The following is a 25,858-nucleotide window of genomic DNA, read 5'->3' as shown; positions in this document are numbered from 1 at the left end:
TGGTGTATTTTAGAGCAGAGGAATAAAGCACCATGTGAATAAGCCATTGTGAGAAGAGACAGTGCAAATTTATGTTGATGCTTCTCTTAAGTGAATAATAAGTATTTCTTATATTTTAACAGCATCTTGCAAATCCCTTTATGATGCAGCTATCTCATTTCATATTCACAAGCCTGTAAGGTGGATATTAATATTACCGTAATAATATAAATGATGAAACTAAGACTCAGAGAGGTTAGTATGGTGGCTACTGCCACCAAATGGGTTTTTTTTTCTGTTTTTTGGCTGGAAGGCAGTTAGGATATAAAAAACTTGTCTTCACTGGGTACCACAAATTTCTTACATATAAGTTTTAATTTTCATTCCCCTTTTTCACCTTAATTACTGCCTTGAGTAATTTTTTTCTTTTTTCAAAAGCAGGACATGTGGGTTACATTTTTGTTGACTTGGTGTATCTGAGAATGACTTCCACATTAGAGAGGTCACAACATTTTCCTTCAAGAATCTGATAACATTTTCTTATTGTCTTCTAGAATATGGTTTTACAGAGAAACTTGAAGGTAGCCTGATTTTGCTTTTGTATGTAAATTCTTTCTCTTTCTAAACATTTTTGTCTATATTTTCACAGTTTGTCTTTTAATTACAGTTCAAAAATTTTTGCTGAGAGACACCCGTATATGTCTGTTCACTGATTTTTATGTGGAACATGATAAACTATTTCGATCAGCAAACTTAGAAAATCTTTACTCATTTCAAAAGCATGTTCTTCAATTACATATTGGATTGTTGCTTCTATCCTGTTTTAATTTTTTCCTTTAGGGAATAGAATTCTTTTATTGGTTATCATCTTCTCTCATGATTTTTATGTCTGTTCTTTTCTACAAATTATTAGAGGGTTTTTCACGTTTGCCCTGTACATAAATGCTGTCTTCTGAATAATCCATTCAGTTCTTTATTAACTCCAGCACAGATTTTACTTCTGCTGTTACATTTAAATTTTTTTGTAGTAATTCCTTATTTTACCCATTTCTCTTAGTTGCAGTCTCTCCTTTCTATTCCTGTTTCCTAGGGGATAGGCTGGTTTCCTTTTGGGTATGCCATATAGTTTATACATTGTTTCTACTAATGCTTATAGGAATATTTTCAGAGAACTGCTCTTTTTTTGAGCTTCAGGCTGATACTACCTTTTTCTTGTCAAACAATCTTTTTTTAGGCCCGATTTTTTTTTTTTTCCTCTTCTGTTTCATTAAGGATAGATTGGTTCAGAATCAGTATTTGCCAGTAAACAAAGGGTCTGGATTGCCCTTGGCCCTGCTTTGTGTACTTGTTTGAGTTCCTTTCTATATCTTGAGCTCTAAAGTGAGTTGTTCATGTATAACCTCCAGTGTATGCTTATTATTAAAAGTCTGTCATCTGGTGCAGATTTTCCAAACAAAGCTGTCCATCTTGCTTCTCTTCATTGTCTTGCTCTCTGACATTCTAGTCCAAGAGTATATGAGAGCCTATGATTCTCAGCATGCACTACTTGCATGCATTTCCCTGTGTCTTTTCTCACTTTGCAAAGCTTTACTTATGAAGATTGTACCTCGTCATACACCTGTGCCTCTGCCAGAACTGCCTTTCTCTCCACACCTGTCTACAACACACATATTTTCTGGGGTTTGCAGCTTCCTTCCGAGTACAGAAATATAGAAAGAGAGGAAATCATGGGGAACAACACTGTACCAACTATAAGAAGGTATACTTGTGCAATAGAGAACTAGTGCCCAGCTTTGGAAGTGACATAATCATTGTATTGCCAAATCAAGTGATAGACAGTGGGCAAAGGATAAAGCAGATTCCCTTTATGTGACCTTTCACATGTGTAACCTTTTTTGGTTTTTTCAGTATACTGTGTGTTAGTTATTATTCATATCTTTTGATCTAATTGTTTTCATAATTAGTAGAAATTCTTACCAGATTCTGGCAATCTTGTTAGTCTAAATTTTTACTATTATTATTAATTTTACTATTATTATTTCTATAAATAGGAAATACTTATTAAGTATATATTTTGTGTCAACACTGATGTAAATGCTTTAAGTGTATTAACTCATTTAAGTTATAACAGCCCTTTTGTGGCATACTGTAATTATCACCATTTTATAGGTGGAAAAAATGAGGCATAAAGAAGTTTGAACACTTGTCTAAGAGTACTTAGCTAACATATAGCACAGTCAGGATTTGAAGCCAGGAAGTCTATATATTTGCATAGTGCAGGTTTTTATCCTGTTTTTCTGCATCTTCATGGGCCCGCCCTATCTCCTTCATTCCCTACTTCTCTCTCTTCCTTTTTTCTTAAGTTTCTTTTATGACTGCATAAAAGACTATATCAGGAACTGGCAATGAGATACCATTCAAAAATATGACGTTTTTTGAGTTTTAGAATGTGGAATATTAACAAAGTATGTATGTGTGTATATATTTTAGTTCTTTAGGTATTGCACTAAGGTGACTTTCTGAAATAAATTTTAAAATTTTCAAAAGTATGAATTTGTTTAGATTGCAAATTTATTGAACAGAAGTAATTTGCTCTTTGTAGTTCTTCCTTTATTTGCCTTAGGTGAGCATTGGGCTGTGGCAGTAATGTCTAACCCTTTTGTGTAATCCTCCCTCAGCACCTAACTTAAACTAGGGAATGACTTGACTATCAGTAAGAATTAGATTCATTGCATTAGTGCTGCCAATATGGGCACCACTAGATAGATGGCTATTGAACACTGGAAATGCGGCTGGTCTGGTTGAGATGTGCTAGAAGTATAAAACATACTCTGGATTTTGAAGGCTCAGTATGAATAAAAGAATATAAAATATCTCATTAATACTTAAAAATATTTATTATGTGTTGAAATGACAATAGTTTTGACTTACTAGATTTAATAAAATATGTTATTAAAATCAATTTTTGACTGTTTTTTCTTTTTCTAATGTGACTATAAGACAATTAAAAATTACATATGTGCCTCGTGTTATATTTTTATTGGGAGTTCAAAATTGTATAAGTTATGGTACCTCTTCTCTAGGGGTCTAGTACGGAAGAAGACAGGCAATTAGAGTGGTGTGGTAAGTGCCAGATAGGAGCTCACGCATGGCAGACATCTAACTCAGTTTTGACGGCCTGCAGAAGGTGACCTTTAAGGCAGTGGTAATGCCTTGTTTTTTCCCCCTTTTACCTTCTTTTGAGGACTCTTAAGTCTACTTTTTGGATGGAAGGAAATAAAAGTCAAAAGCTATTTAAAAAAAAATTGAGAATCTTTTTTCTAGTAGTATTGGTTCTCAGTCTAATGAAACAAATTGAGGTTGAAGTAGAAGGCCTGAGTCTGCTCACAGAGACCACTGCTCCGCCCTCCCCCCAGACAGGCTGGGACAACCAAATGGATGGTAGTGCCTCTTGCTAAGTATGGAACACAGATCAATTTTAAATCTGTTGAGTTCAGAGTGTCTGTGAGACATCTAGATGGAGAGGAACATTAAGCAGTTGGATGTATGGAACTAGAGTCCAAGAAAAATCTCAGCTGACAATGTAGATTGAAGTTAGGTAATGTCATAGATAAGGTATGAAATCAACAGGAAGTGAGTAAAGTGAGAAATGGACAAACCTTGAAGAAATAGGGAGGGTTGAGAAAAGGGCATATAAAGGTCATTGAAAAAGAATGGCCAGAGAAGGAAGAGTTTAGCCAGGAGAGTGTACTTTCAAGAAGCAGGCAAGTGCAGATAGTATCACATGTAGCTAGGAGAGGAGATAGAAATAAAGACTGAGAAATACCCATTGTCTTTAATACTGAGGAGGTTATTGGGGAGAAAGCAGGTTCCCTGGAAGGGGTTGGGTTAGGTCGCAAAGCCAGATTGCAGAAGGTTGAGGAATTAATGGGAGGTAAAGGACTGGCGACAGTGAAGGTTATTGTGTAGCAGTGAAAGAGGTGAAAGGGGAGGCTTTTGGCAGTTAGCGGGATGTATCTAGCATAGGACGACAATTGCGATATTAGCATACGACAGTTGCGATATTTAGCATATTACAATTGCGATATTTAGCATATGACAGTTGCGCGCCCACGCACTTTTTAGCTATAGGATCTTGAACAAGTTAATTCTGGCCTCTTTCCTCATCTAGGAAATGAGGATGATAATACCTACTCTTACAGGGCTGTTGCAGGAGTCAGTGAGAAAACGTAGTGTTTTGTGTAGTACCTTATACAGAGTAGGCACTCAGTACATGTTTTGTAGAAAAACAGCAACTTCACATGTTGCACATGCCAGCATTATAGTCTTTATAATTTGATTTAAAGCAGTATATGTGATATAGTTTATAACTTTAAATAAGACCAAGCATACACAGTTGAAATTTGAGTAAAAAATTAGCCTTTGAATAAAAAAATGTTTCTTTTCTTGCTCTCTCCTCCCCTTTCCAATCCAGGTCCTGAGGGAGTCTAACAAATTAGCAGAAATGGAAGAACCACCCTTACTTCCAGGAGAAAATATTAAAGACATGGGTCTGTAATGGTATTTTTTGTCGAATTTCCTCCTCCTTTGTGACTGTACAGACTATTTAGTACTCTGAATGTACAGAGAACGGGCTCACTGCCTAGACACCTCCTGTTTGGTGGACTCATTACTGCCAGCCTTCCCAGCATCCAGTGTGTTCTGTAAGCTTAAGTCTAGACCTGTTGGTTGTGTTTGGTTTTGGACTACTGGGAAACATGAAAGTTGAATGATATTCTGCTGCTTTTCTGGTTTGCTTTACTTTCACTGAAAGTAGGTGACTTATTTTAAAAACTGTTGCTGAATTTCGTGAAAGTAAATTTCATTATTTTGAATTACTGCAGTAAGATAGTGGGTTGCATAGATAAAAAAATTGAATTGTCACTTTGTACAAGTAATTTTTCTTAAAGCACATTCTCTCTTTTTGCTTCTTTATTTTTTCCTACTCTGAATAAATTTGTCAGTTTTGGATAAATATATTTCATCGCCATTGCAAAGCAAGCCGTTTGCATGTAGGTGCCTTTCTTTGTCCAGCCTAAATAACTAAACATTAACTTATTGTATGGACTGGAAACTGGAAACATACTTTTAAGCTATTTTTTGGTCCTCATGCTTTTATTTTGTTCCACTTACATGGTGATCTACAAAATACCCATAGCTTTTTTAATTTTTAAGATGTTTATTTATTTATTGAAGTATAGTTGATTTACAGTATTAGTTTCCGGTATACAACATAGTAATTTGATATTTTTATAGATTGCACAACATGCAAAGTTGTTATAAAATATTGACTATATTCCCTGTGCTGCACATTACATCCTTGTAAATTATTTATTTTACAATTGGTAGTTTATACTTCTTAATCCCCTTTACCTGTTTTGCCCCTTTCCCCATCCCTCTACCCTGTAGTAACCACTAGTTTGTTTTCTCTATCTGTTTCTGTTTTGTTATATTTGTTCCTTTGTTTTTTTAATTCCATGTATACGTAAATGGTATGGTGTTTGTCTTTCTCTGTCTGACTTACTTCATTAAATATAATACCCTCCAGGTCTATTCATGTTCTTGCAGATGGCAAGATTTCATTCTTTTCTAGGTGTCCATTGACAGAGGAATGGATAAAGAAGATGAGGTATATATAGAACTACCGTGTGACCCAGCAGTTCCACTCCTGGGTGGAAAAAAAAACCCCAAAACACTGATTCAGAAAGATACATGCACCCCAGTGTTCATAGCAGCATTATTTACCGTTTCCACGATATGGAAGCAACCTAAGTGTTTATCAGTAGATGAATGGATAAAGAATCTGTGGGGTGGGTGTGTGTGTGTGTGTGTGTGTGTGTGTGTGTGTGTGTGTGTGTGTGTAAAATGGAATATTACTCAGCCATAAAAAGGTGAAATTTTGCCATTTGCAGCAACATGGATGGACTTGGAGGTCATTATGCTAGGTGAAATAAGTCAAAGAGACAAATACTGTATGATATCTCTTATATGTAGAATCTAAAAAGTACAACAGACTAGTGAATATAACAAAAAAAGAAGCAGACTCTCAGATATAGAGAACAAACTAGTGGTCACAGGTGGGGTGCGGGAAGCGGGGAGGGGCAATATAGGCGTAGGAGATTAAGAGGTACAAACTATTAGGTATAAAATAAGCTACAAGGCTATATTGTACAACACAGGGAATATAACCAGTAATTTAGAACAACTATAATGGAATAAAACCTTTAAAAATTGTGAATTGCCATATGTGCACCTATAGCTTACATAATATGGTACAGAAACTATACTTCAGTTAAAAAAAAAAGAAAAGAAAAAATTGCATGCTTGTGTTCGTAAAAGAACTCTAAAGAAATAACGTAAGATGATTGAAAAAAAGATGTGGTATGTTTATATATTTATATATATACAATGGAATATTATTCAGTCATTAAAAGAAAATACTCATAGCTTTTGAGAAATAAAGTAATATATAGGAGAATACAGTAGATGGTTTTTCAGTCAAAGTAAACACCACCTTTCATTTGATTATCAATCATAATTTTAAAAAGCACTTAAATGCCTGATTTCCCCTGGTCACATGTCATTTCCTTGTGTAAAAATAAGCAAGCCAAAGGGGACCTATCCCTTAAATGTGTTGTTATTGCCTGAGGTACATTTAGTTCCTTCACACTTAGCATTTCTCTCTTCTTTCTTTTAATTCTTAATTGAATACCTCCACATTCCTTTTCCCCCCCCCACTCACCTCAGGTATCCTAAGCTTGTTCTGCTGAGCTACCTACTAAGTTAGGTGTTATGTGTTATTACCACTGGATATTATATAATAACAGTAGTTATCACTATTCAGTCCTTACTGTCTCATTAAATCATCCTCACAGTGATCTTCTGAGGAAGATATTAATCCCATTTTGTAGATGAAGAAACTAAGGCATAGGGAGACTACCTAGCTAGTAAAGTTATAGCTAGCATTGAGACAATTTTTTTCCCTCTTCTGAGCCTAAAGCATATGCTATTTCCACTATGATAAATGACCTTATGAAAGATTTTCAAGTTACCACTCAATCTCTTTTGTTGTCTTCCTTTCCTTTAGATAGCAACACTCCAGTTAGGACTTCATCCTTGGCTCATTTCCCTTTGCTCTCCTATTTGCTCTTTTTAGTTGATCATATCTAAATTAGTAGCTTTACCTACCATGTATTTACTGATGACTCCAAAATTTGTTACTTCTAGTGTGAACCTCTGTCTTAATACGTATAAAACAAATGCCTGTGTCTTAGACACATGCCCTTGGATATTCTGTAGATATCCTCAGCATCTCCAAAACTGTCATCACCTTTATCTCTAAATTTACTCCTTTTCTTTTTTTTTTTTTTTGCGGTACGCGGGCCTCTCACTGTTGCAGCCTCTCCCGTTGCGGAGCACAGGCTCCGGATGCGCAGGCTCAGCGGCCATGGCTCACGGGCCCAGCCGCTCTGCGGCATGTGGGATCTTCCCAGACCTGGGTACGAACCCATGTCCCCTGCATTGGCAGGCGGACTCTCAACCACTGGGCCACCAGGGAAGCCCCATCGGCTGCTCTTTTTTTCTGAACTCTGACATTCAATCAGTTACCAGATCCAGAGGAGGAATCTCTAGAAATTTCTTGAATGATATCTTTTTCTTTCATTTTTATGAGCCCTTGGTATAATATTTATGTACATTGAATTTCAGGTACCTATGAGAAACTTGTAGGAGTTTGGGAGAGAGAGCAGGGCTGGAAGTACATATTTTGAAATCATCAGAATATGGATATTAGTTGAAAATGAAAGGAGGAAGATAACCCAGAGAATTATGGAGTAAAAAGAGGGCCAAGAACATAGCTTTGGTAAATGGTAGAAGAGGAACTAGGGAGGGAAATTGAGAAGGAATGAACAGAATGTGATATGTAAATTAGAGAGATCCAGACTATATACTTACCTTGTCCAAATAGTTACTTTCTTCTGTATTTTAGTTTAGGTTCTTCTCTGCATTGAGTGCTGTATCAACATCTCTACCCATTAAAAGGATACCAGCCACTGGGGCACAACTCACATGGCTGTGTTCCTTGAGCCTTCTCCGATCCCATAACTTAATGGACTTTCCTTCTTTTTATTACTTAGAGTATGTTTTTGTGCCTCTCTTTCTGCACAGATTGCATGCTCTCATATATTACATTTATTTGCATATATTTTGCATCCTTATAGATATGTATTCTCAAAGTCATTTTGGTCTGCCTCATGGAAACTATTATTGATTCTTTGTGAGCTCAGGGAAAATTTGAGAGGACTGGTAAACCTAAGCTCTTTTGGTACCACTAGGCAGTATCAGTATTGCGAAATTTAGAGGAATAATTAATATATTAAATAAAATATTCTGATTCAAAGTCATCTGTATAGACTTGATTATTCTTCAAAAAATTAAATGTAATACAAAGGATAAGGCTGGTAACCTTGAGTGTATTACTTCATATAGAAAAGACATTCTTAGTTGGTCTAATGTAAATCTGCAGTTTAGACATTTTTTAAAAGAGTAGTGTTAGGAACATCAACAGAATGCTTTAACAGTAGCAGCAACAGTCTCAGGATATTGTGGCCTGCGCACATCAGCAGTAGAGGTGGCCCCAGACGGCAGTATTTCACCCTTTAACACAGGAGACAGACTGTGCTACTTGAGTGGCTTAGCTTTGCATGATGTGGTGGAAGGAAATTTGAATTTGCAGTCATAGGAATTGCATTCAAGTCCTAATCTTAGCAGTTACTGGTTCTGAAACATTAGATAATTTGTTTTACTTCTCTGAGCCCTGGTATTCTCATCTAAAAATTGTAGGTAATTAGAGGTTTTATATTTAAAGGTTGTTTTGAAGGTTAAGGGAGGTACTCAGGTAAAAAGTACTTTATAAATTCTGAAGTGCTAGGCTGTCAGTGCTGGTTGTTACTGTTGTCATTCACTCTGGTTAAGATTCCTAATCACAGTCTCTCTTCTACTTGGTACAAACTCTGCTAGGCATAAATTCTCTCTTCAGAGTGACTTAGCTGCCACCAGCCTGAGGAAAAAGGATAAAAGGGACAGAGCAAAGCCAAGCCTAATGATGATAATAGTAACATAGCTATAAACCCTTGGGTTGGCCAAAAAGTTCATTGGGTTGTAAGTAATTTTCATCAAGAACTTTATTGAATAACGTATTCATTAACCAAACGAACTTTTTGGCCAACCCGATATCTAGTAGAGTACTTTTAATTTTGGAAGCACTTTCATGTATATTATTTCATGATTTTAGAATAAAGGAAGTTGTAACGAAAACTTTGGGCTGGGACTAAGAGGGACATATCCTGTAGTAGAATATAGAATAATAAGACTGATTTTCTTGTGTGAGTGAAGAAAATTGGCTCTGGAAAAAATCAAGAAACGTCTTTAGTAACATTGAATAAAGCTTTCCCAGTTGAGACAAAAATTCATAAGGGAAAGAAAATGTCTGCAAGGCAAGCTTATGTATCTTTCTGTAATGATTGGTTTATTTAATTTTAATAGCTTCCCTCTAAATGAAGCATTGGAAATGCATTGGAAACAATGAGTCAAATAATTTAGCTCATACTTGAACATTCCCAAGGGAGCTATTTTGAAGGTTAGAAATGTTTGTTGGAAGATCAGTCTCATTTCAAATTCCATACAAAGTGGTCAGTCCTTCAAAGTGAGGAATAGAAAGCAAAGTCAAGGAAGTTGCAATACCTTATTAAACATATTTCATGTTCCTAAGTTTTCCCAGAAGTCCCTTGAAAGGTTCTTAGAAATTTTTTGCTCCTAATTGTGACTTAGTTTCTTGGAACAATGAAGATGTTCCTTTATCTGCTGCTTTGCTACAGTAATGACATAGCAGGGATTTATGAATGTTTTAAGATACAAAAAACCTTTGTATTGGGCATATGAACTCTACCATATTAAATATTATTTTGAGCTGGTGGTAGCTGAGTTACCCTGCTTAATTAACACGTTTTAAAAAACGATAATACTGTATAGATTCATCATTTATCATTTAATTAAACAATGCTTGTGATTATTTCTCTACAAAGTTTGACATCTGTTGCTCGTTCAGGAATATAATACCCTCTTATTGTACTGTTATTTTTTCTAAGAATCTATTTCATATGTTTCATTTTCTGTACAGTATTTTCCGTATAAATATAATCAGGTCAGGAGTTTCTGTTATTAAGTTTTAGGTATTGTATAGTTAGAGGAATGGTGACACACTAGACTGTGGCTAGAAGAAGACCAGCAGATTGGAGAGATCATCTAGGAACTATGATTAGATGTTTGGTGACTGTGACTTGAGACATTTACTGTTGTTCCCACCTTTACCACTACTCCTCCACTCACTACTCCAACTGCCACACCTCATCTGTCCATCAGGGAGAGTGGCCATCTTTGTTTCCTTGTGTCTGTCTCAGGGTGAAAGGTGTTCCTCTGCTTCTTCAGTCCTTCCCATTTATTCTACATTCCTTCCCCGGATTAGTGTGTGGTTAGAAGCTTGGATTTGGCATTTGAGGTCTCTTTGAATCACTGATTCTGTGATTTTTTTGATCATAATTTAGACTAGCAATCAGAATTCTTTTAAATTTTGTTTGTGAAAAGATGATAGTGCAGTTTTTAATAGTGCACAATGTATAGTAAATTGTGGGCTCTTTTCCTTTTCAGCCAAAGATGTAACTTATATATGTCCATTCACTGGTGCTGTACGAGGAACTCTGACTGTTACGAATTACAGGTTATATTTCAAAAGCATGGAACGGGTAAGGCTTGTTGGATCAGATTTTTATATGTACATCTGTATGTTGTTTGTTCATCTTTGGTCATTGTTAATTAGAGCATTTCTAGTTAATATTTTTCTCAGCTATAATTGTACAGTATCAGTTGCTCAGTTTTAATTTTTTTTTCCTTCCTTTAGGATCCCCCATTTGTTTTAGATGCTTCTCTTGGTGTTATAAGTAGAGTAGAAAAAATTGGTGGTGCTTCTAGTCGAGGTGAAAACTCTTACGGACTTGAAACTGTGTGCAAGGTAAATGTTGTAATACGTATGCATTTTTTTTTTGTTGTTTGAAAAGCTTTCTATTAAATAGATATTTTAGAAACTTCCAAAATATCAAATGGATTTCATGCTAGAAGTGTCATTCTGGTAGAAGAAAATAACATTTAGGAGTAATAAAAAGGTGATTGGTCGTGAATTAGACTTGAATTTTTTGGACTGAACACAAAGTACTCTCACATTCATTATTTCATTTTTGAGCCTCATAAAAATCTTGAAGTAAGCATGATGGACATTATTACCTTTAATTTACAAATTAGAAACATAAGGCTCTGAGCAGTTAAGGCTCATACTACTTTGTAGTGGAGGAACTGATTGTAATACAATCAACTCTCTTTCCTATTTCTAGTTCTCATAATTTTTCTGCTTCTAAAACAATGGTGAGGAAAACTTCATGTTATAGACCTTCTGTATTTTCTTATCTAACTAGTATTCCTTAAGTGCATTGATACTTGAATGAGAGTTAGAGTGTTATAATCTTAACATTCAGTCATAAATATTTAATACCATTGCCACTTCTAAGGTCACTGTTCTCCTTACTATATAGCCTAATTAACAGCTGTGTACATCTCACTTCTAGATCATCTTTTTCCTTTCTTTTGCTGTTCTGCGAGTGCCAAAAGAGTAAAAGCAACAGCATATGCGTAACTTTCAAGATCCTTTCTCATGACAATCTTAGAAGCTTTATGAATCTAGTATTAAAGCTAATGACTTAGTAATTATTTGTGTGGTTTTCCATTATAGTTGGAAGGGCTCTAAGAGTATAATAGCTGTCAGTTGTGTGACAGGCACATTGTCTCCTGATGGCTCTTCTGTGGTCTAAGGAGTAAATAGAGCATAGAATATAAGAGGACATGAAAGAGGGTGACTGAAATTTTGATCATTTTAAATATAACTTTTTCCATAGAACAAGACCATTATCAATAAACCCAAACATTTGTAGGGCCCCTGCTATGGTACTTTTGGAGAGCTCTGTTTAACAGACTGATTATGAATATCTCTATTAGTTGTAAAGGTATTTACTGATGAAAAACAAAGTATCAGCTTAGGTTCTCACACATTTGTTTTAAAAGGTGGTAGAGCTGGCATTCTAATTTTGGATCAGATTTATAATAAAATGTTCTACTTGTTCATGTTCTGTAGGTGGATTGTAGTGGAGTGTCTGTGTGCTCAGTTTTACAGAATGCAGTGGAATAAAGCTATTTTGAATTCTGTCTAGATGAAACCACTTAAATAAAATGAATAGTCTTGAAATTATTCACAATCCCGTTTATTTTCTTAGTGCTATTAAGATCTCAGTAAATTGGAGCATGAATATCTACATTCAGCCTGAGCATAGAAAACTGCTTGAGAACAAATAAGGGAAGGGAATTTTGCTCTTTAGATCTGACTTTAGAGCCTGGATGATATCAGTCAAACTATTCAAAGTTTTTGCTAGTAGATAGTTGAAGAACTTGGGACGTGGACTGGAGGAAGACCTTTAGGCAGAGTTTGGTTCTATCAGTCTAGTAGCAGGAGCCTAATGAATTGAAGATCCAATGGAAATGAGTCCTGGCAAGGGATTGTAAATAGGCAAGTGATCACCAAGCATAATGGGAATGAAGACATTTATGAAATATAACAACAGCTAATCAGGTTTTTAATAGGGAAATTCATAACAGACATTGAGCTTTCACAGGGAAAGGACATAATTTTTTTTTTAAGATTTATTTATTTTTGGCTGTGTTGGGTCTTAGTTGCGGCATGTGGGATATTCGTTGAGGCACGCGGGATCTCTTGTTCCGGTGCGTGGGCTTCTCTCTAGTTGTGGTGTGCAGGTTTTCTCTTCTCTAGTTGTGGCATGTGGGCTCTGTAGTTGTGGCGTGGGGGTTCCAGAGCGCGTGGGCTGTATAGTTTGTGGCAAGCGGGCTCTCTAGTTGAGGCACGCAAGCTCAGTAATTGTGGTGAGGGGACTTAGTTGCCCCATGGCATGTGGAGTCTTAGTTCCCTGACCAGGGATCAACCCGCGTCCCCTGCATTGGAAGGTGGATTCTTTACCACTGGACCACCAGGGAAGTCCCAGGGCATAGTGTTGATAGTGTGTATCAGCCATGTAATATCATGACTTCAGATATAGTATCTCTAATCTCCAGTGCCTCCATGAGATGCTGGCTCCTTCAGTGGCCTTTTGTTCATAAGCAGAGGGAAATTTTCCATCCTCTGAATTCTGCCTTGTATCAGAGTGTCTTGTGTTTATTTTTGTTTCTCTCAATAAGGCATTGTAATTTCCCTGCCTCCAGGAGCTGTTGTCTATTTTTGTATCTCACATTCACTCACTTTTTATTTAATGAACAAATAGTTGCCTTATTTGTTCATTAAATAAAAAGTGAACAAACAATGATAGGTGACTTGGATCATAACTCTTTTCTAGGATATCCGGAACTTACGGTTTGCTCACAAACCTGAGGGGCGAACAAGAAGATCTATATTTGAGAATCTAATGAAATATGCATTTCCTGTCTCTAATAACCTGGTAAGAGGTTTCTCATCTTTGAAAAAGCTATATTATAATTATTGGTGTAGTGTCAAGAAACTAGGCTATTTAGAATCTCTCTGTTTACAGTCCCACTTTGCCAGATGTCTAGTTTAGATTTAATCTATAGGACAAGCTTTTTAAGGTATAAAATGAGGAAGCTGGACTAGCTGATTTCTGAGGTCCATCCCTGCAGACTGACATTCTGTCATTGTATGATCTTTCTATCCAGGGTATTTCCATGATGAAAAGCTGTATGTGGTTTTCATTAGGATGTGAAATCTTTTTAATTGAGAGCTGAGAGTTAAGTCTAGAAATTTCAGGAGGGAAGGGTGGATAAATACTTAGAACTGAGTTCCTACTGTGTGCTATTAACAGTACTAGGTTTCCTCATTTATTTTATATAATCTAACGTCTACAGTAGCTTCTGTGGTGCTAAATATTATTTATCCGTATTTTAAAGTTGAAACCAGGAGCAGGTAAATAATTGACTCAGTGGCGTAGTTAGTAAGAAGTAAAATTTAGAATCAATCCTGGTCTTCTGACTCGAGTTTGAGTGTTTATCATCATAGTTGTTCCTGCTATTCTGTCTACATTAATGATAAATTAAAGTTTCTTTTTTGGTACAGATTGCAAGCCCCAAATTAAAAAGTTTATTCAGTATGTTTTAGAAAATGTAGCATAATCCTTAAAGCTGCTTAACTGCTGATATCTGTGATGTCAAACTAATTAATTATATCAGGAGATGTCTTTTTTATGTAATATCTTTCATTATTTAGAAGTAAACCTAAAACAGCTGCCAAAGATATCTGAAGGAAACATGGTGATATGTTAGCATTTGATAAATCTTGGTGGCAGACCTTTGTGCTTTTCTGTGCTTGAAAATATAAAAAAAAGTAAGTTTTCAAAATTATAAAACAAAAGCTAAAACAACAATATAAAGAAGAATATCAATACAAAATATCCTTACAGATAAGTAAATGAAAACATGGGGTATGATAAGGTTACATTTCTGATTCATTACCTTCTTAAATGTCTTTTTTAGCTATTAACTCTTTACTTTTTGTAGCCTCTTTTTGCTTTTGAGTACAAAGAAGTATTCCCTGAAAATGGGTGGAAGCTATATGACTCTCTTTTAGAGTATAGAAGGCAGGTAAGTACTTTTTTTTTTGAATTTCAATATTCTGTATTCTTTTCATTACAACAGAATGTTCATGGATAGAAGTGAACAGCTTTATATAGTTTTGTGGGTTTTGTTGTTTCTTTAACAAAGGCTAATCTTGATTTTTTTGATTGCCTTTCAGTTTCTTTAAACAACTTTTCAGACTATGCCAATGATCTTTCATGAATCTTTACTTATCTAAGAGTTTACAAGTAAATCAGTTTATTGAAAAAATGTTTAATAATTATAAAAATAAAATTGTAAATATATTTACATTTTAATGTTTTTATATGTCATTCGCATTATTCACTCAGATTTTTCTTTTTGGGTATCCTATAATTTAATTCTGAAAACATTTCCTAATAATTCTACTGCTTATAATTTAGCTGCACATAAAATTTTGAAAGTTCTGCATTTTCAGAGGACACACTTCTACATAAAATGTTAATAAATCAAATCTGATAGTATACAAAAGAGATAATACATCACGACTAAGGTGAGTTTGCTTAATATTAGAAAACCTAATAATGTGATTCACCACAGTAGGAGATTAAAGCAGAATTCTGTCTTGAAATCTGTGTTATAGTGTATCATTCTCCCTATTCTTCCTCAATATACCACTTCCCAGAGTTCCTATACTGCAGTACTTAAACTCTACCAAAAATAGTCTTTATTTTTAACTTTCCACATGTTCACTGTGCATTCTTGAGAATTTTTCAGACACATTGATTGTTTCTTGGTAATTATTAGATTTGATATTCAAATTATTCTAGAATTCAAATATGACAAACATTAGGCTCTGATTTTTATATTTAGATTTTAAACATTGCATTTTAATTACTATAAAGCTTCTAATTTTTTAGGTTTGTTTCAGAAAGCCAGGAAGAATAAAAAACCATCACTAGAGAACTAAAGATATCCAGATGGTTTGAAACTGATTTTGTTGCTCAATTGCATGCGGCAAGTAAAATTTAAAATTAGTTATAAAACCATCAGTTATAAAACCATTCAGTTATAAAACCATCAGCTGGAAAAATATGAAGCAGAATACAAAATAAATGGATCAGCTTTTAAAAACCAAGAGTCTACACGTAACATTGCAAAATTTTTGCTAAACCAAAAATCCAGTGTCCGAATTAGGTGGCAAAGCAATCAGAAAATCTAACAAATGTCTGTAGAACTGTAAAAATAAAGAATATTCTTTGGGAATCTGGGCAGAAATTGCTGTCTGTTGTAGTAGCATTCAACATAGAACTTTGGAAAGGAGATGAGATAACTGTGTCCATGAAAAGAAAGAAATTAATATGAAAAAGAATAAGTTGAAGAGTGAGTGCGAAAAAACAACCCGATCAAAAAATGGGCAGAAGACCTAAATAGACATTTCTCCAAAGACATGCAGATGGCCAACAATCACATGAAAAGAGGCTCAACATTGCCAATTATTAGAGAAATGCAATTCAAAACTATAATGAGGGCTTCCCTGGTGGTGCAGTGGTTGAGAGTCCGCCTGCCCATGCAGGGGACACGGGTTCGTGCCCCGGTTCGGGAAGATCCCACATGCCGTGGAGCGGCTGGGCCCGTGAGCCATGGCCACTAAGCCTGCGCATCCGGAGCCTGTGCTCCACAACGGGAGAGGCCGCAACAGTGAGAGGCCCGCGTATCGCAAAAACAAAAAAAACAAAACTATTATGAAGTATCACCTCACCCTGGTTAGAATGGCTGTCATCAAAAAGTCTACAAATAAATGCTGCAGAGGGTGTGGAGAAAAGAGAACCTTCCTGCACTTTTGGTGGGAATGTAAATTGGTATAGTCACTATGGAAAATAGTCTGGAGGTTCCTTAAAAAACTAAAAATAGAGTTACCATGTGATCTGGAAAAGATGAAAACTCTAATTCAAAGAGATACATGCACCCTTATGTTTCATAGCATCACTTTTTACAGTAGCAAAGGCATGGAAGCAACCTAACTGTTCATCAACTGATGAATGGATCAAGAAGATGTGGTGTACACACACACACACACACACACACACACACACACACACACACACACACACACACACACACACACACACACACTGGAATATTACTCAGCCATAAAAAGGAATGAAATATTGCCATTTGCAGCAATGTGAATGGACCTAGAGATTATCATACTGAGTGAAGTAAGCCAGGCAGAGAAAGACAAATATATAATGTCACTTACATGTGGAACTAAAAAAGTAATACAGATGAACTTGTTTACAAAACAGAAACGACTCACTGACATAGAAAACAGACTCATGTTTACCAAAGGAGAAAGAGGTGGGGGGAGAGATAAGTTAGGAGTATGGGATTAACAGATACACACCACTGTACGTAAAATAAACAACATTGATTTACTGTATAGTACAAGAACCTATATTCAATATCTTGTAATAACCTATAATGGAAAAAAATCAGAGAAAATATCTATAACTGAATCACTTTGCTGTACATTTGAAACTAATACAATATTGTAAATTAGCTATACTCCAATTGAAAAAAAGTAAATGAACAGCTATACACATTCAGAAAGAGAATTATGAGATTAGGAAATGCAGTAATCAGAATACAGCATTGAACTCTATACTGAATGGTACAGATGCTCTGTGGTCTTTGATTTACCAGATTAATTTGTTGGCTTTTTACTGCAGAGTTAGACACTTTGTCTCTGAGTCAACTAAGTTAAAGTCTAGTGGAGAGGACACTGTATTTGGTGTAGTTAGAAGACTTCTTTTTTTTAAATTTAAGTTTATTACTGAACAAAATGAAGATAATTTCTTCTGTTTGTTTCTTTCCTTGTTTTCATTGAGGTATAATTGACATACGACATTATATTAGTTTCAGGTGTACACCATAATGATTTGATATTTATAAATACTGCGAAATGATAACCACAGTAAGTCTAGTTAACATCTAGACAGTGTCACCAAAAACAGTTACAGGATTCTTTTTCTTGTGATGAGAGCTTTCAAGATTTATTCTCTTTGCAACTTTCAAATATACAATACAGTATTAACTATAGTTACCATGCTGTACAGTGTATCCCTGTGACTTACATTTACTTTGTAATTGGAAGCTTGTACCTTTTGGCTCCCTTCACCATTTCGCCCACTCCTGACCTCCTGCTTCCAAGCTTCCAACAACCAACCATCAGTTTGTTCCCTTTATCTATGAGCTTGTTTTCTTGTTTTGTTTTTTTTTTAAGATTCCACATATACGTGAGATCGTCATACAATATTCGCTTTTTTCTCTCTTATTTCACTTAACATTGTGCACTCAGGTTCCATCCATGTTGTCACAAGTGGCAAGATTTCATTCTTTCTATGGTTGAATAAAATTCCATTATATGTAGAGATCTCTCACTCTTTTTATATATATATATATATATATGTGTGTATATATATATACACCACATTTTCTTTATTCATCAGTGAGCACTTATATTGTGTCCATATCTTGGCTATTGTAAATAATGCTACAATGAATGGAAGCATATATCTTTTTGAGTTAGTGTTTTCATTTTCTTTGAATAAATACTCAGAAGTGGAATTGCTGGATCATATAGTAGTTCTATTTTTAATTTTTTGAGGAACCTCCTTACTGTTTCCCACACTGCACAAGGGCTCCCTTTTCTGCACATCCCCGCCAACACTTGTGATTTCTTGTTTTTTTGGTGATTAGCCATTTTATTTTATTGTTTATTTATTTATTTTAAAAATTATTCATTTATGTTTTAGTACATCTTTATTGGAGTATAATTGCTTTACAATGCTGTGTAATTAGCCATTTTAACAGGTGTGAGGTGATATCTCATTGTAGTTTTGATTTGCATTTCCCTGATGATGAGTGATGTTGAGCATCTTTTCATGTGTTCGCTAGCCATTTGTATGTCTTTGGGAAAATGTTTATTCAGATCCTTTGCTCATTTTTAATCGGATTTCTTGTTGTTGTTTTTAAGTTCTTTATATATTTTGGATATTAACGCCATATCAGGTATATGGTTTGCAAATATTTTCTCCAATTTCATAGGGTGCCTTTTCATTTTGTTGATGGTTTTTCCTTTGCTATTCAGGGTAATCTCTTAATATAAATGTTGAGACTAAAAATAAAGCATCAGAGTATTCCTTTTTTCTTCTTTTAAATTAAAAAAAAAATTGGATGCGGTAATACTCACACTCTGTATAAAATTCAAAAGGTATAAAAGAGTATACTGAAAGGAAGGTTTCCCTTCCGGCCAACATTGTTCCCCAGCCATCCCAGTTCCTCTCCCTTTAGGAAATAATGTTACTCATTACCCTTATATCCTTTCAGAGATTTTATGCTACACAGCTTGTATAATGTGTATAGAGTATTTTTTTAAAGCAGATAATAGCATTCTGTACACACTGTACCCTTCTTTTTCATTTAACATATTTTGGAGATTATACCATCTCAAAACACACGGCCTCTCTGTTCTTTTTTTCTTTAAAATTGATATATAATTCACATACCATAAAATTTTCTACTTTAAAGTGTACACCACTGGTTGTTTTTTTGTTTGTTTGTTTGTTTTTGCGGTACGCGGGCCTCTCACTGCTGTGGCCTCTCCCGTTGCGGAGCACAGGCTCCGGACGCGCAGGCTCAGCGGCCATGGCTCACGGGGCCCAGCCGCACTGCGGCATGTGGGATCTTCCCGGACCGGGGCACGAACCCGTGTCCCCCACATCGGCAGGCGGACTCTAAACCACTGCGCCACCAGGGAAGCCCTACATCACTGTTTTTTAACATATTCATAAGGTTGTGCAGCTGTCACCACAATCTAATTTCAGATCATTTAGAAGACTCAGTTTTGAATCCTATCTCTGGCACTTGCTTAGCTCTCACACTTAGATATGTGCTGTTGAATGAGTCACTCATGTCACAGTGCATTTATTTTTTACTTGGTGATAGGAACTGCCTTATAGGATTGTTTGAAGGATTAGTGATACACAGAAAGGCACATTATAAACCATAGAAATCGATCCAAATGATTATTATTATATTTGTTACATTGTAAAGCTCTAAATACAGAAGTCATGATTGGTTGGCTTTTTGTGTGCTGCCGCTGAAACACAAAATGAAAGCCACATTAAATTTGTAGACCTATACCTTATAGTGCCTAAAGAAATTAGATTATATATTTTTTAAATGGGCAAAGCTGTTAGTAACCATTTGTTTGTTGTATAAGAGAGTATTTCTTTAATTTTCTCTTGACACATGTAGTGATTATACAGAGGACCCTGAAATTTGTGGATAAGGTCAAGAGAAATCATCAAGTTGCTAAAATAGTAAAAATCAGTATATAGAAAATGAGCATGGTCTTCTGCAGGATTAATCATAAGGTAGATACCTTGCTTAACAAATTTGGAGAGCACTCAAGTACAGTAAAGGAGAACAGAATTTATCCTCAGAAATGGAATGTAAGTAACTAGGGAAAGCTATAATCCAGTTAATTTGGTTGTAAATTGACTGACAAATGGTTACATTAACTGAAGGGCAGTGATTTGCATGGAGAGAAGAAAGATGTATGCCAGAGATCAACAGTTGTCCTTATATCTTTAGCACTGTCTACAAAGAATGTATATGCTGACTAGCCAACTCCAGTTTTCTGCTTGGAAGGCACTTCTTTAGTGCAGTTAGGTGTGTCAGCTTCTCTAAGAATGAGGAAGACAATAGCCATTAAGGTAATTTAAGTCAATGATTCTACTCCCACCCATCCATTTTTCTGAAGAATATGACACAACCTCAGTGGTAACAGTTCTCCCTGGTAGTGATTTTTCAAGGATATGGGAAGGCAGTGAGAGAGAGATGGGAGTCTCAGGAGATCTGACCCTCTCAGCTTTGACTCCATATTTTCTAAGAAAACTTCAGAAACTAATTTTGCTTCTAGTAGAAGCTTCCTTGTGGTTCATTGATTTTATTCATTCACGCATTCATTCATTCATCAAATTCATGTAGCACCTACTGTGTACTAGTGGCTAAAACAGAAAGACACACTCCTGACTCCCAAAGAACATATGTTTAATGGAGGATTCAAAGAAGTAAACTAACAATCAAAATACACAGTGATGAATATTGTGAATAATAGAGCAAGTACTCTGGTGATAGAATATGAAGCCATCTGGAAACTGAAGGTGTTTGGTATAGGCTAGACTAGAGTGGCCAGAGATCAGTGGGGAAAGCAGGAGTGTGAAGGTCTTTGCCAAGTCCCATAAAGGATTCTATACTTTATGTGAAAAGGAATAGGTAGCCATTGATAGTTTTTAGGCAGAAGAATGATGTGATAGCTTTTGCATCTTAAAAGAATTTTGAGGCAGTGTGGAGAATGGATTGCAGAGGGACAAAAGAGAAGTGACAATGGCCCGAATTAGGGAAGTGACAATGGCCTGAATTAGGGAAGTGAAAGTGAAGATTGAGAGACGTGAGCAAACTTTTTTCAGGCACTTTTGGAAGAAAAAATCATAAAAATTAGTCATTCATTGGAAGTAGAGGGTGAGGGAGAGTTAGAAGTGGTATCCAAGTTTCTTGGTTGAGTACCACCTCTATAAACTTACGAATTCATTTTTTTCATTGTACATTTTTTATTATAGCATGAACATTTATTTTAAACATCTCTTACTTAAACCTTTTTTTTATTTCTGGAAATAAGTAAGGATCTTACCTGAACAGTTATCTAGAAAGCTGAGGAAAGCAGGAGGGAAGGAGAGATGTAGATCATAGGAAGCAAGTTGGGACCAGGCTAATTAAATGGGGTAAATGGTATTTAAGGCACTAATGAAGAGACAGACCTTGGCTAGGGATGGGTGGAAACTCTCTTGATAATATTTATCGCATGATTACTGGAAGGGAATTTTCCTTTCTTAATTTTAATATCCTCCTGGGTGTTCGGCAACAACTTTAGAAATACCCCTTTAAAGGAGAGTACCTCCTGCCCTTTGATTTCAGATTTTTATAACAATTTTGTGAACCAGGATAGTAGAATTTTTCTTGAGGCACAATGTTCCTTTTTTATTAAAAGGATAGTTTTAGAATGTACATGGAATTCTTTACAACTTCCTTTGGTCAAGTTACAGTTTGTGCCACAATTTCTTCATCTATAAAGTGACAGTAATGAAACCTGAATACAGTAATATGTGGGGGGGGGGGGGGGGGGGGAGGGAGGGATAGAGAAAGGCTGCTGGCATAGTGCCTGCACATAGTAGGTGCTCAATAAATGGTTTTTTTTTTCTGTAATTTGGTTTCTTTCAGTTTTGTCTTTTTCGGTTTATTGAGTTGTCAGAAGTAATAAAATTAAAAATATATGTATTTTCTTAATTCCAGCCATTTAATATAATGGCTCTATTTTCTATGGAATGGGAATGGAAATTTTAAAGTGTTTTATTAAGTAATCCTATATGTGAAGTGGTATACTAGTTATAAATATGGCAAATATTTAAGGACCAAATGAGTTTAATAATTGATGTGTTTTTAAAAAATTGTTTTAAGTGTTTCTCTTGCCTCTTTTTTTTTTTTTGGTTTTGCCTTCTATTACTTCCTTGTTTTTTTAAATATGTTTTATATCAGCAACATTTTATTAATACTGTAAAATTCACTTTGGGTATATAAGTGATAAACATGTATGTAGCATTCTGGTGGACTCTTGGTGCCTGCCCTCAGAAATTTCTTTGTATAGATGAATGGCAGCAGAATTACTCACCAGTCAAACTGTATGAGACTGTGTTCTTTTTAAAGACAAGAACACTTTCAGTCTTACTGTTTCCTTGCTTTTCATTTGATGTGCTTAGGACAGACCCAACACTCAATCAGTATTTAATGATTTAATAAATCTATTAACGTAAAATTGAATGCCAAAATGAACACAGATCCCTGTGTTAGAATATCTCATCCTAAAAGCCTGGTCACCACAGGCAGACAATAACTATTCCAACAACTTAAGTGATACATAGTGGAGAAAAGAGAAGTTGAATAGGAGGCTTCTGTTCTGATGTTTTAAAATATTTTTGTTGGGCAGTAATTTGTCTTATGTTTTATTTCACATGTAGGGAATTCCAAATGAAAGCTGGAGAATAACAAAGATAAATGAACGGTATGAGCTTTGTGATACATACCCTGCCCTCTTGGTTGTGCCGGCAAATATTCCTGATGAAGAATTAAAGAGAGTGGCATCCTTCAGATCACGGGGCCGTATCCCAGTAAGTGCGAAGCTGTGCTGAAACTTTCCCATTGCTTTTGTACTTCACATAATGATGAGGATGACAAATGGGAGAATGGTTGCAGGATTAAAAATAGCTACAGCAGCAGGTCTTCTCTGGGGATATTAGAGAATGTGTTATTTAGTAAAATTTAAACCAGAGGAAAGACTTGGACTAAAGACGTTTCTGGAGAATTTGAGATGGATATTAGAGAGCTGCATGGTTCTTAACTTGAAAACAAAGTTGGCTCTGTATTCACTATTTCTTTATCTTATTATACATCTTTGGTCATGGTGATAAATGCTTTTTTTCCTTTAAATCCTAGAAAGAAGAAAACTTTACAAATTTGTGATGAATTACTGTGTTCTAGAAAGATAGCTCAAATAATTTTAGGTACAAAAATTCAGATTCTGAAGATTGTATAGTTGGACAGTTTTGCTGATACAGTACTCAGACTTTAAAAGTGGGGTTTACTTAGCCCCGTTTTAATCTATTTTTTTTCTAGAGACCACACTTCCAATAATCAGTGACTTTCATAAATCAATATCTGATTAATGAATTAGACCAAGTTTTCCACATGCTAGTATTGGCTTGAAAGAAAGGTGATGATTTTCATAGCAGCCTCGTATATCCTTTTATGGCTAGCCTTTGAATCCAATTAGAAAGCAGAGTTTTATAGAGTAATGATTTTCAGAAGGCTTATAAACAGAGGAGCATGTAAAGGGTGTGTTGCCACTTTTTTCCCCCCATTAAGGTTTTATCATGGATTCATCCTGAAAGTCAAGCCACAATCACTCGGTGTAGCCAGCCCATGGTAGGGGTAAGTGGGAAGCGAAGCAAAGAAGATGAAAAATACCTTCAAGCCATCATGGACTCCAATGCCCAATCTCATAAAATGTTTATATTTGACGCCCGGCCAAGTGTTAATGCTGTTGCCAATAAGGTGAGATCGTCTTCCAGTAATTAGGATTATAGTTACAGTTTCATGAGTTTGGTGGGAGCCACAGTGCACTAGAAAGACTTTGGGCTTTTCAATGATAAAAGTGTAGATTCTAATCCTGACTCTTCTACTTGATCGTGTAACTTAAATTTTTTTTTTTTAATTTTATATTGGGGTATACTTGATTAACAATGTTGTATTAGTTTCAGGTATACAGCAAAGTGACTCATTTATACATATAAATGTATCTATTCTTTTTCAAATTCTTTTCCTATTTAGGTTATTACAGAATATTGATCAGAGTTCCCTGTGCTATACAGTAGATCCTTATTGGTTATCTGTTTTAAATATAGCAGTGTGTACATGTCAATCCCAGTATAATGTGGAGTCAGTTATTTAATCCTTTTAGTAACTTTAATTTGCTTATTTGTGAAATGAGAATCATAATAACTAACAGGGTTGTTTTAGGGGCAAAACTCACCTGATAAAAAATAGTGCATAATCCTGCTTACTTACGTAAGAAATAGGTATTCATCAATTACTAGTTTCTCTTTCCCTTCTCCAAACTGGACAATAAACTGAGCTTGTGACTGACAAAAGAAGTCTGCACAGCACTGTTGGAGAAATCATGCAGTGTTCTCAGTGACCAGTGCTGCCCTCTTCTGGCAGCCCTCCACCTGTACAAGCTATTCAGACTGAAAACTTGCAGTTAGCTGGAGCAGTGGTCCTGATTTCTGCTATAGAATAAATATTAGCATTGTGGAACTAGAAATTCTAGTCCAGTTGCCAAAATCTACCTTAGGAGAAGGAAAGAGAAGAGATGCAATTTAGCTTTAAAAAATTGCCTCACATACAAGCAGAAAAAACCCCAAAAGTCCCCCCAAAACTAAAACACCCCAAATCCTATAACTAAATAAGAGAGAAACACCATTAAATCTTGGTTATACATCCAGGCCTATGTGCAGATGCGTGCACACATATATTTGAGACAGAATGGGATAATTGCAACTTCCTTTTTTTAATTGGTGCTGTTTTTTTCTATGCCAATAAATATCTGTAACATGATAATTACTAACACCAATTGTTTTTGGGTATTTAGGTTCTTTTTTTTTTTTTTTTGCTATTGTAAACAGAGCTGGGGTGACCATCCTTAAATTAAATTATGGATCATGTACCTAATTACTTCTGTCCTATTTAGTGTTTTGAGGACATTGTGAATTTCAGACATTCTCTGTTAAACTGTAAGTATTTCCCCTTAAAGGAGAAATGAGGCAACGTGTATATGAAGCTGGTACCCCAGAGACTGGCATGTATTTTTCCAGTAATTACTTGTTCCCTTCCGTAAACCTTATACCATGAATTAGCAGGAATGAGACTTAAGATGTTATCTAGGATGAGAGATGGAGAGAGGCATATAAGGCAGAAAAGGGGGTAGAGCAAAATATTACATTCCTCGTCTTTTTTTAACATCTTTATTGGAGTATAATTGCTTTATAATGGTGTGTTCGTTTCTGCTTTATAACATAGTGAATCAGCTATACATATATCCCCATATCTCCTCCCTCTTGTGTCTCCCTCCCTCCCACCCTCCCTATCCCACCCCTCTAGGTGGTCACAAAGCACGGAGCTGATCTCCCTGTGCTATGCAGCTGCTTCCCACTAGCTAGCTATTTTACGTTTGGTAGTGTATATCTGTCCATGCCACTCTATCACTTCATCCCAGCTTACCCTTTCCCCTCCCCATGTCCTCAAGTCCATTCTCTACATCTGCATCTTTATTCCTGTCCTGCCCCTAGGTTCTTCAGAATCTTTTTTTTTTTTCTTTTAGATTCCATATATATGTGTTAGCATATGGTTTTGTTTTTCTCTTTCTGACTTACTTCACTCTGTATGACAGACT

General features: G+C 35.6%; 1 protein-coding gene across 7 annotated transcripts in view; it reads left to right on the top strand.

Annotated features, from left to right (window-relative positions):
- MTMR2 (myotubularin related protein 2) overlaps nucleotides 1-25,858 on the top strand; it is a 110,264-nt gene that overhangs the window by 57,276 nt on the left and 27,130 nt on the right. For all 7 annotated transcript variants that reach the window (XM_027087840.1, XM_027087842.1, XM_027087837.1 and 4 more), the window contains 7 exons: nucleotides 4,454-4,529; nucleotides 10,723-10,817; nucleotides 10,973-11,083; nucleotides 13,521-13,622; nucleotides 14,692-14,775; nucleotides 22,869-23,018; nucleotides 23,773-23,961. In XM_027087840.1, coding sequence (XP_026943641.1) covers nucleotides 4,454-4,529; nucleotides 10,723-10,817; nucleotides 10,973-11,083; nucleotides 13,521-13,622; nucleotides 14,692-14,775; nucleotides 22,869-23,018; nucleotides 23,773-23,961 — 807 coding nt within the window. The remainder of the gene's footprint in view (nucleotides 1-4,453; nucleotides 4,530-10,722; nucleotides 10,818-10,972; nucleotides 11,084-13,520; nucleotides 13,623-14,691; nucleotides 14,776-22,868; nucleotides 23,019-23,772; nucleotides 23,962-25,858) is intronic.

Source organism: Aethalodelphis obliquidens, unplaced genomic scaffold (genome assembly GCF_003676395.1).
Source record: "Aethalodelphis obliquidens isolate GAN/ISIS:26980383/991018 unplaced genomic scaffold, ASM367639v1 scaffold60, whole genome shotgun sequence".
NCBI lineage: Eukaryota > Metazoa > Chordata > Mammalia > Artiodactyla > Delphinidae > Aethalodelphis > Aethalodelphis obliquidens.
The sequence above is the reverse complement of the archived record's forward strand: the minus strand, read 5'-3'. Positions and strand labels throughout refer to the sequence as shown.